Here is a 12,934-nt window from a genome sequence, read left to right on the forward strand (position 1 = left end):
TCACCATATGGGCCTCTATCACTACCAACTCCTGGGTCTTAAACATCGTCCGAAGGGGGGCTCAATTCCTTTTTGCGGTACTGAATGTTTGGCATGGTAACTTTAGCTTCCATTTTGCCTTTGCTTCACCAGGACCTTTGGTTCGCAACGGTAGACCTGAAGGATGCTTATTTCCATGTAGGAATTCGGGAGTCCCACCAGAGATTCCTCGCCTTCGCCATCGGCTCCGCCGCTTATCAATACAACGTCCTGCTGTTCAGCCTGGCCATGGCTCCGAGGGTCTTCACAAAGTGCATGGCCCCGGTGGTGGCTTACCTCCACCAGAAGGGCTTCAGGGTCTTCCCGTACCTGGACAACTGGCTATTTGCAGCTCCCTCACAGGATGAGCTGCAGGATGCGATCCGCTTCGCACTGGACCTCCTGTCAGCCCTAGGACTGATTGTCAACCTAGAAAAGTCTCATCTAGTGCCGGCCAAGCAGGTCCGTTTCATCGGCTCCATTCTCGACTCCAAAGAATGCACCGCGTATCTGCCACAGGATTGCTTCCTGGCATTGTCGGTGGCAGTAAAGGCTGTCCGGGCCCACAGGAGAGTAAGGGCCAGAGACATCCAGGTGGCCCTGGGGCACATGGCGTCCACGACGTTTGTAACCCCATGGGTGAGACTCCGGCTGAGGCCGCTCCAATTGTGGTTCCTGTCGGTCTTCAACCCCATGATGGACCTTCCGGAAAGATGGCTCACCGTGCTGAGACTGGTCGCCACTTCCCTACTGTGGTGGCTAGACTCCCGCAACATCTGTGTTGGCATGCCCTTCGTCCAGCCGCAGCCACAATTGACCCTGACGACGGATGCGTCGATGGAAGGTTGGGGCGCCCACCTGTTGGACTTGTGTGTAAGGGAGAGGTGGTCCCGGCAAGAGGGTGCTCTCCACATCAACGCACTCAAGATGTTAGCTGTGGAAAAAGCGTTGAAGGCCTTCGAATCCAGCATCACAGGCAAGGTAGTCCTTCTGAGAACGGACAACACAACTGTGAAGTACTATGTTAACAAGCAAGGAGGTATCAAGTCGAGGACACTCTTGGACATTACCCTGAGAATCTGAGACTGGTGCATCCGAAGATGCATTCTTCACCCCTCAAATCGACCTATTTGCGATGGCCTCCAACAGTCATTGTCCCCAGTTCTGTTCTAGAATGCGACACAAGAGATCCCTTGGAGACGCGTTCGCCTTCGATTGGTCCGGGGAGAGTGGGGTGGGCGGAGCTACCACCAAAAAGTTTCTATATGTTGCAAAGTGTACTTTGCCCAGTGATTCTAGAAGTTTCCAAACAGCACTGCTCAGGCACACTGAAACCCATTTGTATGTATTCGCAGATGACCACTCGAAGAAATACTGTTACAGGTAAGTAACGTGTCAATATATACACACATATACATATACATATACAAATACACACACACACACACACACACACAAACTGTGGAGCAGCCGAAAGTGTAATGCTGCATGTATATGCTTACACACACATCTTTGTGTGTGTGTGTGTGTGTGTGTATACGCACATATACATATACATTCCCCCCACCCCCCACACACAAAAGGTTTCTGCTTTATCTCGGTCAGTGGAAAAATCGCTCCCCAGCCCCGGCGGTTGTCCTGAAAGGGGAAAGGGCCAACGGAAAGAGATGGGGGAAATTCCAGCGCAGCATCATGGGCAATTTGTAACCCGGTGGTCTTCAGGAGAACCAGCGGATTGGATGTACACACCAGCCAAAGCAGCAGAGGTTTCGCATTGGCCATCAATACGGATCCCGTGAATCCACTAATTTTGCGGATTCGCAAAACGGATTAGCCGGCTGCCTTCAGTTCGGAACCCCACCGTGAATACGCATTGGCCAAAGCGTATTCACGTTATATTGCATTGGTCAATACGTATTCTGAGCTCACAGGTATGGAACACCAATGCGATATAACGCAAATACGCATCAACCAATGCGAACTGACCCTACTTCTGTGCCCTGTGTGGAAAAGTCCATTGACTGTCCAAAACAAACCCACACCAACACATCTGCTGGTCATGCTAGCTGAGGAGTTCTGATTATTTAGCCACAGAAGTAATATTTTCAAGTTCTGTTTTTCCCCCCCAGCCCATTCAGTGACTAAATATCATTTCAAGGAGGAAAGTAGGTAATCCACAGTCCTGAGACCAATCGTGCCTCGGTGAAGCCAGCAGGATTCTACATTCTAGTTGCACTTGCTTGCCTTGGGACCTGACTGGGCTTCTTCTCTGCCGTCTTTGCTCAGATGAGAAACCTGATGAGAAGTGGATCCTTTTTGATGGCCCCGTTGACACATTGTGGATTGAGAGCATGAACTCAGTCATGGATGACAACAAAGTGCTGACGCTGATCAATGGTGAGAGGATTGCCATGCCTGAGCAGGTGAGCCAGCAATCCGTCCCCAGCTGGTCTCTGGGTTGTCATCCCCAGCTGATCTCTGCTCAGGATGGATGGTTACTTTCTTTTCCTTCCCTGCTGCAGGTGTCTTTGTTGTTTGAGGTGGAAAACCTTGCAGTAGCCTCTCCTGCCACAGTCTCCCGGTGTGGAATGGTGTACACAGATTACAGCGACTTGGGCTGGAAGCCATACGTCCTTTCCTGGATTGAGAAGCGCCCAAAGGTACTTTAAGGGAGAAGTGGAAATTTGTGGTTGGTGCAGTTTGGGGATTGTACAAAGGTGCCCCAACAGAAACAGTAGCTCCCAGCAGCTACCTAGCCCTTGCAGAGGTAAGATCTCCACATTCCCTCTTGTCATGCTCATGCCATCACTCCAACCCTGGTACTGCTCTCACTGATGCAGCCATCCCAGAACACATCCATTGCTCTGTCTGCAAAAGCCCAATATACCAGAAAGAAAAGGGATCCAGACTGTGGGTGGGTGAGTGGAAAACAGGGTGAGAGAGACAACAGGGGAGCTCCAAAGCATGTTTAGAAGGCAAACTGTGGGTTCACTCAAAACTGGATGGAGAGGAGCTTGGCGGAGAATGAGTTATGGTGAGGAGAAAGGTGGATCAGGAATTAAATTAAAGAGATGGCATTCGATTACCTGGCTCTGCTAAGAAGCTGCAAGGGAGTTTAATCTTCATCTGTCTCTTCTCAGGCTGAAGTGGAAACCCTGCAGCGTATGTTTGACAAATTCACCAATAAGATCCTGAACTTCAAGAAGGAGAACTGCCAGGAGCTTGTCCCCATCTCTGAATACAGCGGGATTGTGGCTCTCTGCAAACTCTTCTCATCCCTGACCTCTTCAGAGGAAGGGGTAGGGAGCAGACAAAGCTTGTTCCTCTGCCCTGCATTCCCTCAGGCTCCTTAGAAACTTCTAGAGAAATAGCAACCTCTTTTTCGGTCAGGCATGCTAGGTTGCCCCATGTTTTCAAAATGCAGATCTAAATATTAACATCTGACTTTCTAACTATGTCTTTCGAGCACTTACTCTTGCTATGTCTCAAACTCTGATGCTTCAGCAGCAGCACCACAGAATTGTGCTTATGTTGACCTGTAGTCTTCCTATATATTCTAGTTTTTCAAAACTGTTAGCAACAGTGGAACACTCTCCCTTGGAGGGTGGTGGAGTCTTCCTTGGAGGTCTTTAAACAGAAGCTGGTTGGCCATCTGTCAGGGATGCTTTGATTGAGAGTTCCTGCATGGCAGAATGGGGGTTGGGCTGGATCAGGGCCGTTGGGGTCTCTTCCAATTCTATGATTCTATGACTGCCCCAGAAATATCTGTCTGGAAGACATAAACCTCCCCTTCATGCTCTGAATATATTGCCTTCTGGCTGCCTAGATACTATGTACTAAAGCTCTCACTGTCTCTTACCACTACCTATGTTGGGTGGGGCTGGTGGAAATTGTAGGCCAAAACACCTGGCAAGTCAAAGGTTCCCTGCTGTGTGTCTGTGAACCTCTGGGCAGCCCTGTTTCTCTAGTCCCAAGTATTTACCTCCCTCAGTGCTCTGAGTCCATCAGCCAGCAGGTTTCCTGTGCTTAATTTTTATGTTCTTTCCTTCCAAGCTGAATCCCACAGACAGTGAAAACTACACAACGGTGGTGGAAATGTATTTCATCTTCAGCTTGATATGGTCCCTTTGTGCAGCAGTGGATGAGGAAGGTCGGAAGAAGATAGACAATTTCCTTCGAGAGATGGAAGGCTCCTTCCCTAACAAGGTCACTTGGATTTCCTTGCTACAGGGGGAAAAGGGTGACATGGCTGGGCCAGGCCTAGCAGCTTTGGTCTGTTGCCCCTCACAGCCCTCATCTCTCAAGTTTCTGGTCTGTGCAGGGCTTAAAAATAGTGACACTCTCCATTCTCCATTTGGGGCCCACCTTTACCTGCAAAAAGGCTTAAGAAAAAAAGCAGTGACACCCCTGTTTGAGGCAAGTAATCAGAAGGAAGGACCTTCCCAGCCCTCTCTGGAGTAGCTTCCAGAGACTGAACCTGGGACCTTCTGTTTGCAAAACATGCTGTCTGCTACAGAGTGTTTGCAGCAACTTCCAGCCCAAATTTGAAACCCTTCCACCACCTGAGAGGCAGTGATGTAGTCTCTCAGGAAAAAAGCAAAACTGGAAAATGTCCCTGTGCTGTAACAAAAAACTGTAGAAATTTATTGTCTTGAATATTTTTAATAATGTAAAGAGAGTAACAGATAATTTCCTTGTTTTTAACAACAAAAAACAACCCTTGGCTAAACCTCAAAGAAAACTGTTTTCTCAAAGGTCACATATCAGAATTGTACTGATATGCCTCAAGTTTAGTTTTCTTTTGTATAGGTATAACAATAACACTTTTAGCTTCACTCACACACTTCCTACATTACTTACCAGATCACATTTGGACTTGCCTATTTGCACTTGTGACTTACTGTGGCAAGAGATTTTGTGAAATAGAAACAGACTTAACATTTTGTTCATTTGGTAGTCTGTTCCTCTAAATCGGTGGTTCCCACCCTGTGGGTCGGGACCCCCTTGGGGGTCGAACGACCATTTCACAGGGGTCACCTAAGACCATCTGAAAACACATATTTGCATGTAGCAATGAAAATAATTGTATGGTTGGGGGTCACCACAACATGAGAAACTGTATTAAAGGGTCATGGCATTAGGAAGGTTGAGAATCACTGCTCTAAATGCTAGGGTTTGTTAATGCTTGTCTGCTTAGAAGAATAGCTAGAATTTCATATTCCATATTTAATCTATCTAATATGACTGATTGCAGTGCAGCAGCCCAGACAATGAGAGAGGTGGATATAGATATTAGACACAGAGAAGGTGTGGAAAATATTCCAGAGAAAAATGTCACCTCACATTTTTGTGAGGAAGATCCTGCATTCTTTGTTTAGCCTGGGGCACATTCTACTGTTGTGGTCCTTGTGCCAGAAGTAACTGCAAAAAGTCCATCCACCTGACAAGTTCACTTCCTTCCCTCCCAGGACACTGTCTACGAGTATTATGTTGACCCCAAGCGGAAGCAGTGGTCTTCTTTTGAAGATAAGCTCCCCAAGATGTGGCGATACCCACCCCAGTGAGTAAACCATCTCATATTTTTCCCCATAGGCAGCAGCCTATGGCCCAGCACTCTGGTCTATGCCAATCCTGGCCAGTGAAGGAAGGGTTTACAGTGAGTGCAGCTGAATCCACAAGGCGATCATCTGTTCTCATGGGTCTTGTGTCCACAGCTTGAAAAAAAGTACAGTTGGTCCTCCTGATCCATGCATTTTTATCCATGGATTCAAGCATCCATGGCTTGAAAATATTTTTTAAAAGTATAAATTGCAAGTAGGAAACCTTGATTTTCCATTTTATATTAGAGACACCATTTTCCTTTTCCATTATATTTCATGGGACTTGAGCATCCACGGATTTTGCTGGGGAGGGGTGCTGGAACCAAACCCCAGTGGATAACAAGAACCCACTGTAACTATTTTGGATGTGATTGTCAAAATCCCCTGGCCAGCACAGACATAGACAAAAAAAAACCAAAACAAAACAAAACAAAAAACCCCAAACACACTATTATTCCAAGATCTGGTTCTCTCCAGTAGATGCAAGACAGAAAACAGAGGGCCATTAGTGCGTAATTCGCTTACAGTAGTTGCTGCCGTAAGATGTGGCAATAGGTTTGGGTGGCTTGAGGAGGAGGGGGTGGTAAGGGATGGTGGATAGATGGGCTATTCATGGCTGAAAGGCAGCCATAGAAGGATGGTCAGTTTCCAGGGGGCATCTCATTGGCTGCTTTGGGATGCAATGGCTATTGGACTAGTTGGATGCTTGACTTGATTCAGGAAGGCTTTGCTTATGTTCATGTGTTAAAGAAAGTGAGCTAGAGAAGGAGGATTTCTTCTCTGTATGTGTACATTTATTTGTGGGGATGGAGGATTCACTCCCCTGGCTGATCTTTATCTCTTTTGCCTTTGTTTCTCACAGCCATGACAGTAAGCTAGCAAAAGGAAGAGGATCTCTCTGATCATCTCCTTCCTGTAGTTGCACCCCTCCCTGCCCCCATCTTGGCTCGTCTGTTGCCCATATCCAATTCCTTCCTGGTACCCAGCAGCCTGACTTTGCAGTGCCACTGAGTCGTACGGCTGGTTTTGTTGCTTGAGCTTGTGGCTCGGATCCATTTCCCACCTCTTCCTCCCTAATCCGATCAGTGGCCTGAAATTACTGGAATGTGGTCCCAGGGCTGACACAGGCGGCTGGCCACCCGCGTCAAGAGCCAGGCGGAGGGACAAGCCTTCATTAACGGTGGCTTCCTTCCAAACTGTCAGGTTCCAGCGGGGGGTGACAGCTGCACGAATTGTGTCTCGTGTCGGATGTCTTCATGCATTTAGACCAATGTCATTTGCAAAACTGTGACAGCCACATCCAAAAGGACCATAGTGGCACTTGGGGCTAACACCATGTATTCTCCCTGCAGGAGGGAAGATAGTCTGGAGCTGTCCTCTTTCTTTTCATGCTGAGCAGGGGTCTCCTGATTTTCTTCCTAGTGCTCCCTTCTATAAGATCATTGTCCCAACTGTGGATACCATGCGATACAACTACCTTGTCAACGCCCTCATATCCAACCAGAACCCAGTGTTGCTCGTCGGCCTGGTGGGCACAGGGAAGACCTCTATTGCACAGGGTGTTCTTCAGTCCCTTGACAGCACCAAGTGGGCCGTGCTGGTCATCAACATGTCCGCACAGGTAATTGGGGAAAGAAGGAGTTGATGTATCACATCTTCGGATGTTGTGAAGTTTTCTGGGAAAAGCTGGCTTCTCAGCCACATCATACTTGCAGCAAGCCAGACCCAGGTCTACAGAAGGGAAGCCTGACCCTTAACATGTCTTCTTTCACTCCTGCAGACAACCTCAAACAATGTCCAGAGCATCATTGAGAGCCGTGTAGAGAAGCGCACCAAAGGTGTCTATGTGCCCTTGGGTGGGAAGAGCATGATAACCTTCATGGATGACCTTAATATGCCTGCCAAGGATCAGTTTGGCTCCCAACCCCCACTGGAGCTGCTCCGTCTTTGGCTGGACTATGGCTTCTGGTATGACCGGTCTAAGCAGACCATCAAGTATGTCAAGGTGAGGCACGTTGGCAGGCAAGGATCTGGTTTCAGCAGAGGCCACCAGACCTTCCTCCTGTGGGATTCCAGTCATTGGGCTACAGCTCCATCCTCAGGGCAAGGTCAGCCTTGCTTTCTGCCACACTCTAAAAAGACTGCTCTCTTGCTTATCATTGCTCAAGGCCAAGTGAGATGGCATGTTAGGTGTTTCAGTGCAGGAAACAACTTTTCTCCCTTGAAATAGCAACTGTGTAAGGAGAAGAAGGTTCAGGATTGGGACCCTGATGCGTGAGGAATAGAGGTTGAAATCTTTGTCCTGCAGGGATGTTAGCAGTTTTGGCAACAACGTCTTTGGTCTTGAATTCTGCGCCACTACTCCTGCTCTTGTGGCTTTTACTGAAAAGAAAATGTCTAGACACACATTAAATACAATCATGCTGTTAACGTATCATCTAGTTAGCCTCCCCCCCTCCCTCCACTTGTTTGAAAACTCAGCAACCTGTGAGAAGAGACCATTTGTGCCTGGAATAATTGTCCTCAATGCTTTCTGAGAAGCTGTGCATCTGAATTTCAAGAGCGGTTGGGTACCAGAGGGAGCGGGGTGTCTGAGAAGCATCTTCCTGCCTCCTGGCTGGAGCACTGGCACGTGCCTCCGCAGCTATTACAGCCTCCACTTCCATTCAGGGCCCCAATTTGTATGCTGCCTGCCTCCCCTCCACCCCCTTCATGGGTCCCTCTGGACCGCTTAGTGTGCCACTACTAAAACACTTTTATGGAAAGGGAGAAAGGCGGTGTGGTAGGGGAACTGTGAGTTGGCGGGGGGGAGAGAAATTCCTTTATTTTCTTTTGGTTTTAATCTATGCCTGTTTGTCTTCCCCTCAGGACATGTTCCTGATGGCAGCCATGGGACCCCCTGGAGGAGGGCGCACAGTGATATCCAGCCGACTTCAGAGCCGCTTCAACCTCATCAACATGACCTTCCCCACAGTAAGGGCTGCTTAGGCATTCAGAGGGTGGGCCTGCTGGGAGGGCTCCGGGGCCAGGGGTTAATCAGGCAATCATAGCCAGAGGCACCACCGGCCCTCCCTTCCCATCTCTTGGGGTGAGGGATGGATGGGGGAGCCAAAGGCTGCCACACAAGTGGCCCAAAGGGCTTGTCCAGATGGCCTTTTGGTTGCCAGAGCCTCTCTGTGATCAAGGGGGAGCATGGTGGCTGCAGTGTTCACCTCTGTAGACCTGACTTCCGAGCAGCCTTTGCTGTTCTGCATAATGCTGAGTGACAACAAGGCCTGGTACAGTGCTTCCTCGGGTTACGAAATTAATTCGTTCTGCGGCCGCTTTCGTAACCCGAAAAGCCTTCGTAAGCCGAAATGCCATAGGCGCTAATGGGGAAAAGCCGCGATTCCGTGCGAAAAAGCCGAAAAAAGCACCAAAATTTTTTTCGTAACCCGAAAAAACATTCGTAACCCGGAACAATTATTTCCTATGAGATTTTTTCGTATCCCGGAAATTTCGTAACCTGGGTATTTCGTATCCCGAGGTACCACTGTATCCAAAATCAAAGCTGTGAGGCCGGGAGGCATTTGTGGAAGGCGAGGGAGGTGCTGTTGGCAAGGTAGCACTGGCCAGGACATTGCGGTGCCTGAGGCATGGATTCCAGACTGGTGCCTCTCCTGCTCAGTCCTGGGAGGGCACTATCCAGCAAGACGTTCTCCCCTGTGCAGAGTCTTTTGAAGTAAGCAGATCTCCCTGCTGCCTTGCGCCTGTGATGAGTCAGATTGGTCCAACAATCCCTCCACAAAATCCATGGCTTGTGGCATCTGCCTCATTGTACATCAGATGTTTGATAGCAGGCCTGACTGACAACTGTAAATACCAGTTCATCACATTTAGAGCATCCTTATAACAACACTCATCAGGTGTGTCCCAGCAATACTGATGGAGGCTGCCTATTTATTTATTTATTCAATATGCTGCCTTTTTCTTACATGGGATCAAAGGTGGCACACAGCATGAATGAAAACAAGATACATCTAAAAAGCATTGTGTAGCGGGTTGTGCATTGGACTATGACTCTTTAGACCAGGGTTCGAATCCCCGCACAGCCATGGAAACCCACTCGCTGACCTTGGGCAAGTCACACTCTCTCAGTCTCAGAGGAAAGCAAAGGAAACCCCCCTCTGAACAAATCTTGCCAAGAAAAACCTACGATAGGGTCATCATAAGTCAGAAACGATACAACAGCAACAACATCTTTAAAAAGCTCCTAATGATAATTAACTTGAAAAATTAAAGAAACTACAAGTGAGCCAGTTGTGTTGGACTATGACTTTGAAGATGAGGATTCGATTCCCAGTTGGCAATGAAAACAATCGTTGACCTTGGACAAATCACATGCTGTCAGTCTTAGGGAAAAGCAATGACAAAACTCTTTTGAACAAATCTTGCAAAAAAAACCCACATCTCATGATAACCTTAGGGGAAGACTTAGGGCTGCGGTAAACTGGAAAGACACACAACAACAACAAACCACAGTAAAGCATCAGGCCTATAAAGCAATGTTGCCTCATTTTAAAACATGACAATAATAATAAAAATGCAACACACACCTCCCATTAGTAGACCTTTCTGTGTGCCTATTCAGTTCTGAGGCAGAAGAGTGACTTCAGCCCCAAAATCAGATGCAACATCAGCAAGATAAGAGTGGTAACCCTGGACAAGTATTTTTGCTCCTGGAAAACTCCAACAGTGGTATTATTGCTCAGTTTCCCCAAGTCGTCTCTTGAAACTGGAAGTGGGCTTCCTGTTACTTGGAATTTTCTCTTTTTTTGGTCTGCTTTCCCACATTTTGTGGGGTGGTACAGCCTGTGGTGGCTTATGGAGATGGAAAATGGACCCATGGACTGCCAGGTTTGCCTAGCCTTGCCAATAAGGCAAGGGCTTTTCAATGATGGGATACACTTCTAGCTGGGTTCCAGCATTTTTAATTTTTGTTTTGGGTAAAAGAGTTTTTAGATTTCATTTAAAAATTACTCAAATGTCTTAATGAATAATACCAAGGTATCCTCCTTCTGGGCTCCAGCTGTTTCACTACTTACAGCAGAGCATCTGGGCTCTTGTGTCTCCCAGCATGACTGTGGGGCACCTAACCAGCCTGTGGCCCACTATTATGGATGGATGTCACTAACTTCTGTGGCAGGGATACCAACTTCCTGTTGAGGTTGACACTTTCCACAGGCACTAGTTCTATAGCACAGCTTTCCCTCAGCTGAGAAAGGCCAGAAGGGTCCCAATGACAGGTCACATCCAGAAGGGGATCAGTGACCACCATTTCTTCACTTCCATCCCTGGGCTTGTGCGTGTATGGGCAAGTTGGTCCCTCTTGCATGCCTTTGCTACCACCATCACCCCTACACTATAATTTTCCCCTTCCTGAATAGGATTCCCAAATCCGGCGCATCTTTGGCACCATGATAAACCAGAAGTTGCAAAACTTTGATGAGGCAGTGAAGCCCATTGGAAACGTCATAACCGAGGCCACGATGGAGCTCTACAACAGTGTTGTCCAGAAGTTCCTGCCTACCCCGGCCAAGATCCACTACCTCTTCAACCTGCGCGACATTTCCAAGGTAGAAGGCCTGTTCTGTGGCCAGAGGGGTTTGCCTCTGGGGAGGACTCTGCCCTCCAAGTCAGGGAGAGCATGTGAGTGGGTGCAGAGCAGGGGCAGAGGGCCGCAGCGGAGGGTTCCCTTCTCAGGGATTGCACACCCACAGGGCTCTCTGCCCTCCTTTCTGCTTGGGCCAAGGGGACGGGAGGCAGGAGGTGTGCTTTGCTTGATGTAACTCAGTACACATGGAAGGGGGCAGTTCACCCACACGTTCCAGACTCATTCTGCCTCAGGCAAGGAAGCAAGTCCTTGTTAGCTCTTCGCAGCCGAGAGTTAGGGAAGCTTTCCACTTTCCCCTCCGCGTCTCCCTGACATCTTCATTCTTTATGCATATATATGTGTGTATATTTTTTTTGTCTGAATGCTGTGGCTTTCTGAGAATAAAAAACTGCTTTTCTTTCTTCTTCCATTTTCATGCCTTCTGGAACTGTGGTGAGATTGTTCTTGCAAAATCATTGGTGATCACACAAACATTCCCAGTCGGACAACTCCGACATCTGGGTTGCTGAGCAGCCATGAGACAAGGGTTAATGTTACATTTTTTGTGTTTTGTTTTAAATAATGCTCCTTCATGCAAGACTAAGGGCTGGGAGCATTAGGATTCCAGGCGAGCACATTTCCTTCCCACCTGTGCTGCAGAGCTCACATCAAAAGTGTTCAGAAAGTTAGGAGAGAGTTTGAAGATATCAAACGCCACTGAACGTTTGTCCTGGCCCAAGCCCTGGAGCTGTGCTCAAACACATCAAGTGCCAGCAGGTTGCATGTGAACTAGGCAAGTTGTGCTGCCAGCCCCAGAGTTCCCACACAGTTGAAAGAGCAGCCAACTAGAAGGCGGAGGAAATGGTGAAGGCTTCTTATTCTTGGGCCACCAGCCATGATGGCTGGGACTTTTTGGAAGCTGTAGTCCAAAAGAGTCCTGCTCCCAAACTCTGGTTTTGACAAACAGCCCAGGGCTGCTTCAGAATAGCCTTTCTAGCATAGATGTTGCCTGACTTCTGTGGTAGCAAAGAAATTCCAAATTGGGATGTAAGCTCTAGGTCCAGCCTCCTTTAAGAGTCTCCAACCTCCCTCCACCTCCAGGCAGTAGTCAAAAATATGAATGACAATGGCCTTCCTTGTGATGAAAGGGTGGATAGGTACAGGAACCAGCACCACCTGTCTCTAATGCTCGTGTCATGGGAGTCATGGGTGTGATAGGCCTTGGTGGCAATCTGTTGACCTGTCTGGTTCTGTTTCTCCCCTTGCTCAGGTGTTTCAAGGCATGCTGCGGGCCCACAAGGACTTCCACGATACCAAAGCCAGCCTCACACGTCTCTGGCTTCATGAGTGCTTCAGGTAGAGATGTCCTGAAGGCTTCTTCCTGCTGTTTCTGGTAGATGGGCCTTGGAGAAGCATTGGGGTAGTGGAGCAAGGGATGGGTGCCTTCTGAAACATCTGGGTCAAGAAATAATATAACATAGGAGCCCCCTCTGAATGCTGTTCCTTGCAGTAGTTGTGTAGCCCTGGGCACCATGATTCCTTGGGGGCCTCCTTTTGTACAGTGTCATCGTTCTTGGAAAGGGGGCTCTCAAAAGCCAGTAGAAACCACAAAGAAGAGTCCTGGGGTATTTCTGCGGTAGGAGAAGAGGCCAAAATTGATGCTCAACTAGAGCAGTTTGTAGGT

At 48.2% G+C, this 12,934-nt stretch overlaps 1 protein-coding gene across 1 annotated transcript in view; it reads left to right on the top strand.

Moving 5' to 3' along the window:
- Positions 1-2,312: 2,312 nt before the first annotated feature.
- LOC121928391 (dynein axonemal heavy chain 2-like) overlaps positions 2,313-12,934 on the top strand; it is a 47,748-nt gene continuing 37,126 nt past the window's right edge. Inside the window, exons 1-10 of the mRNA XM_042463005.1 lie at positions 2,313-2,441; positions 2,541-2,678; positions 3,159-3,317; positions 4,072-4,224; positions 5,487-5,578; positions 7,041-7,239; positions 7,399-7,623; positions 8,487-8,591; positions 11,045-11,233; positions 12,521-12,606. Of these exons, the coding sequence (XP_042318939.1) occupies positions 2,370-2,441; positions 2,541-2,678; positions 3,159-3,317; positions 4,072-4,224; positions 5,487-5,578; positions 7,041-7,239; positions 7,399-7,623; positions 8,487-8,591; positions 11,045-11,233; positions 12,521-12,606 (1,418 nt within the window). The 5' untranslated portion in view covers positions 2,313-2,369. The remainder of the gene's footprint in view (positions 2,442-2,540; positions 2,679-3,158; positions 3,318-4,071; positions 4,225-5,486; positions 5,579-7,040; positions 7,240-7,398; positions 7,624-8,486; positions 8,592-11,044; positions 11,234-12,520; positions 12,607-12,934) is intronic.

Source organism: Sceloporus undulatus, chromosome 4 (genome assembly GCF_019175285.1).
Source record: "Sceloporus undulatus isolate JIND9_A2432 ecotype Alabama chromosome 4, SceUnd_v1.1, whole genome shotgun sequence".
Lineage (NCBI taxonomy): Eukaryota > Metazoa > Chordata > Lepidosauria > Squamata > Phrynosomatidae > Sceloporus > Sceloporus undulatus.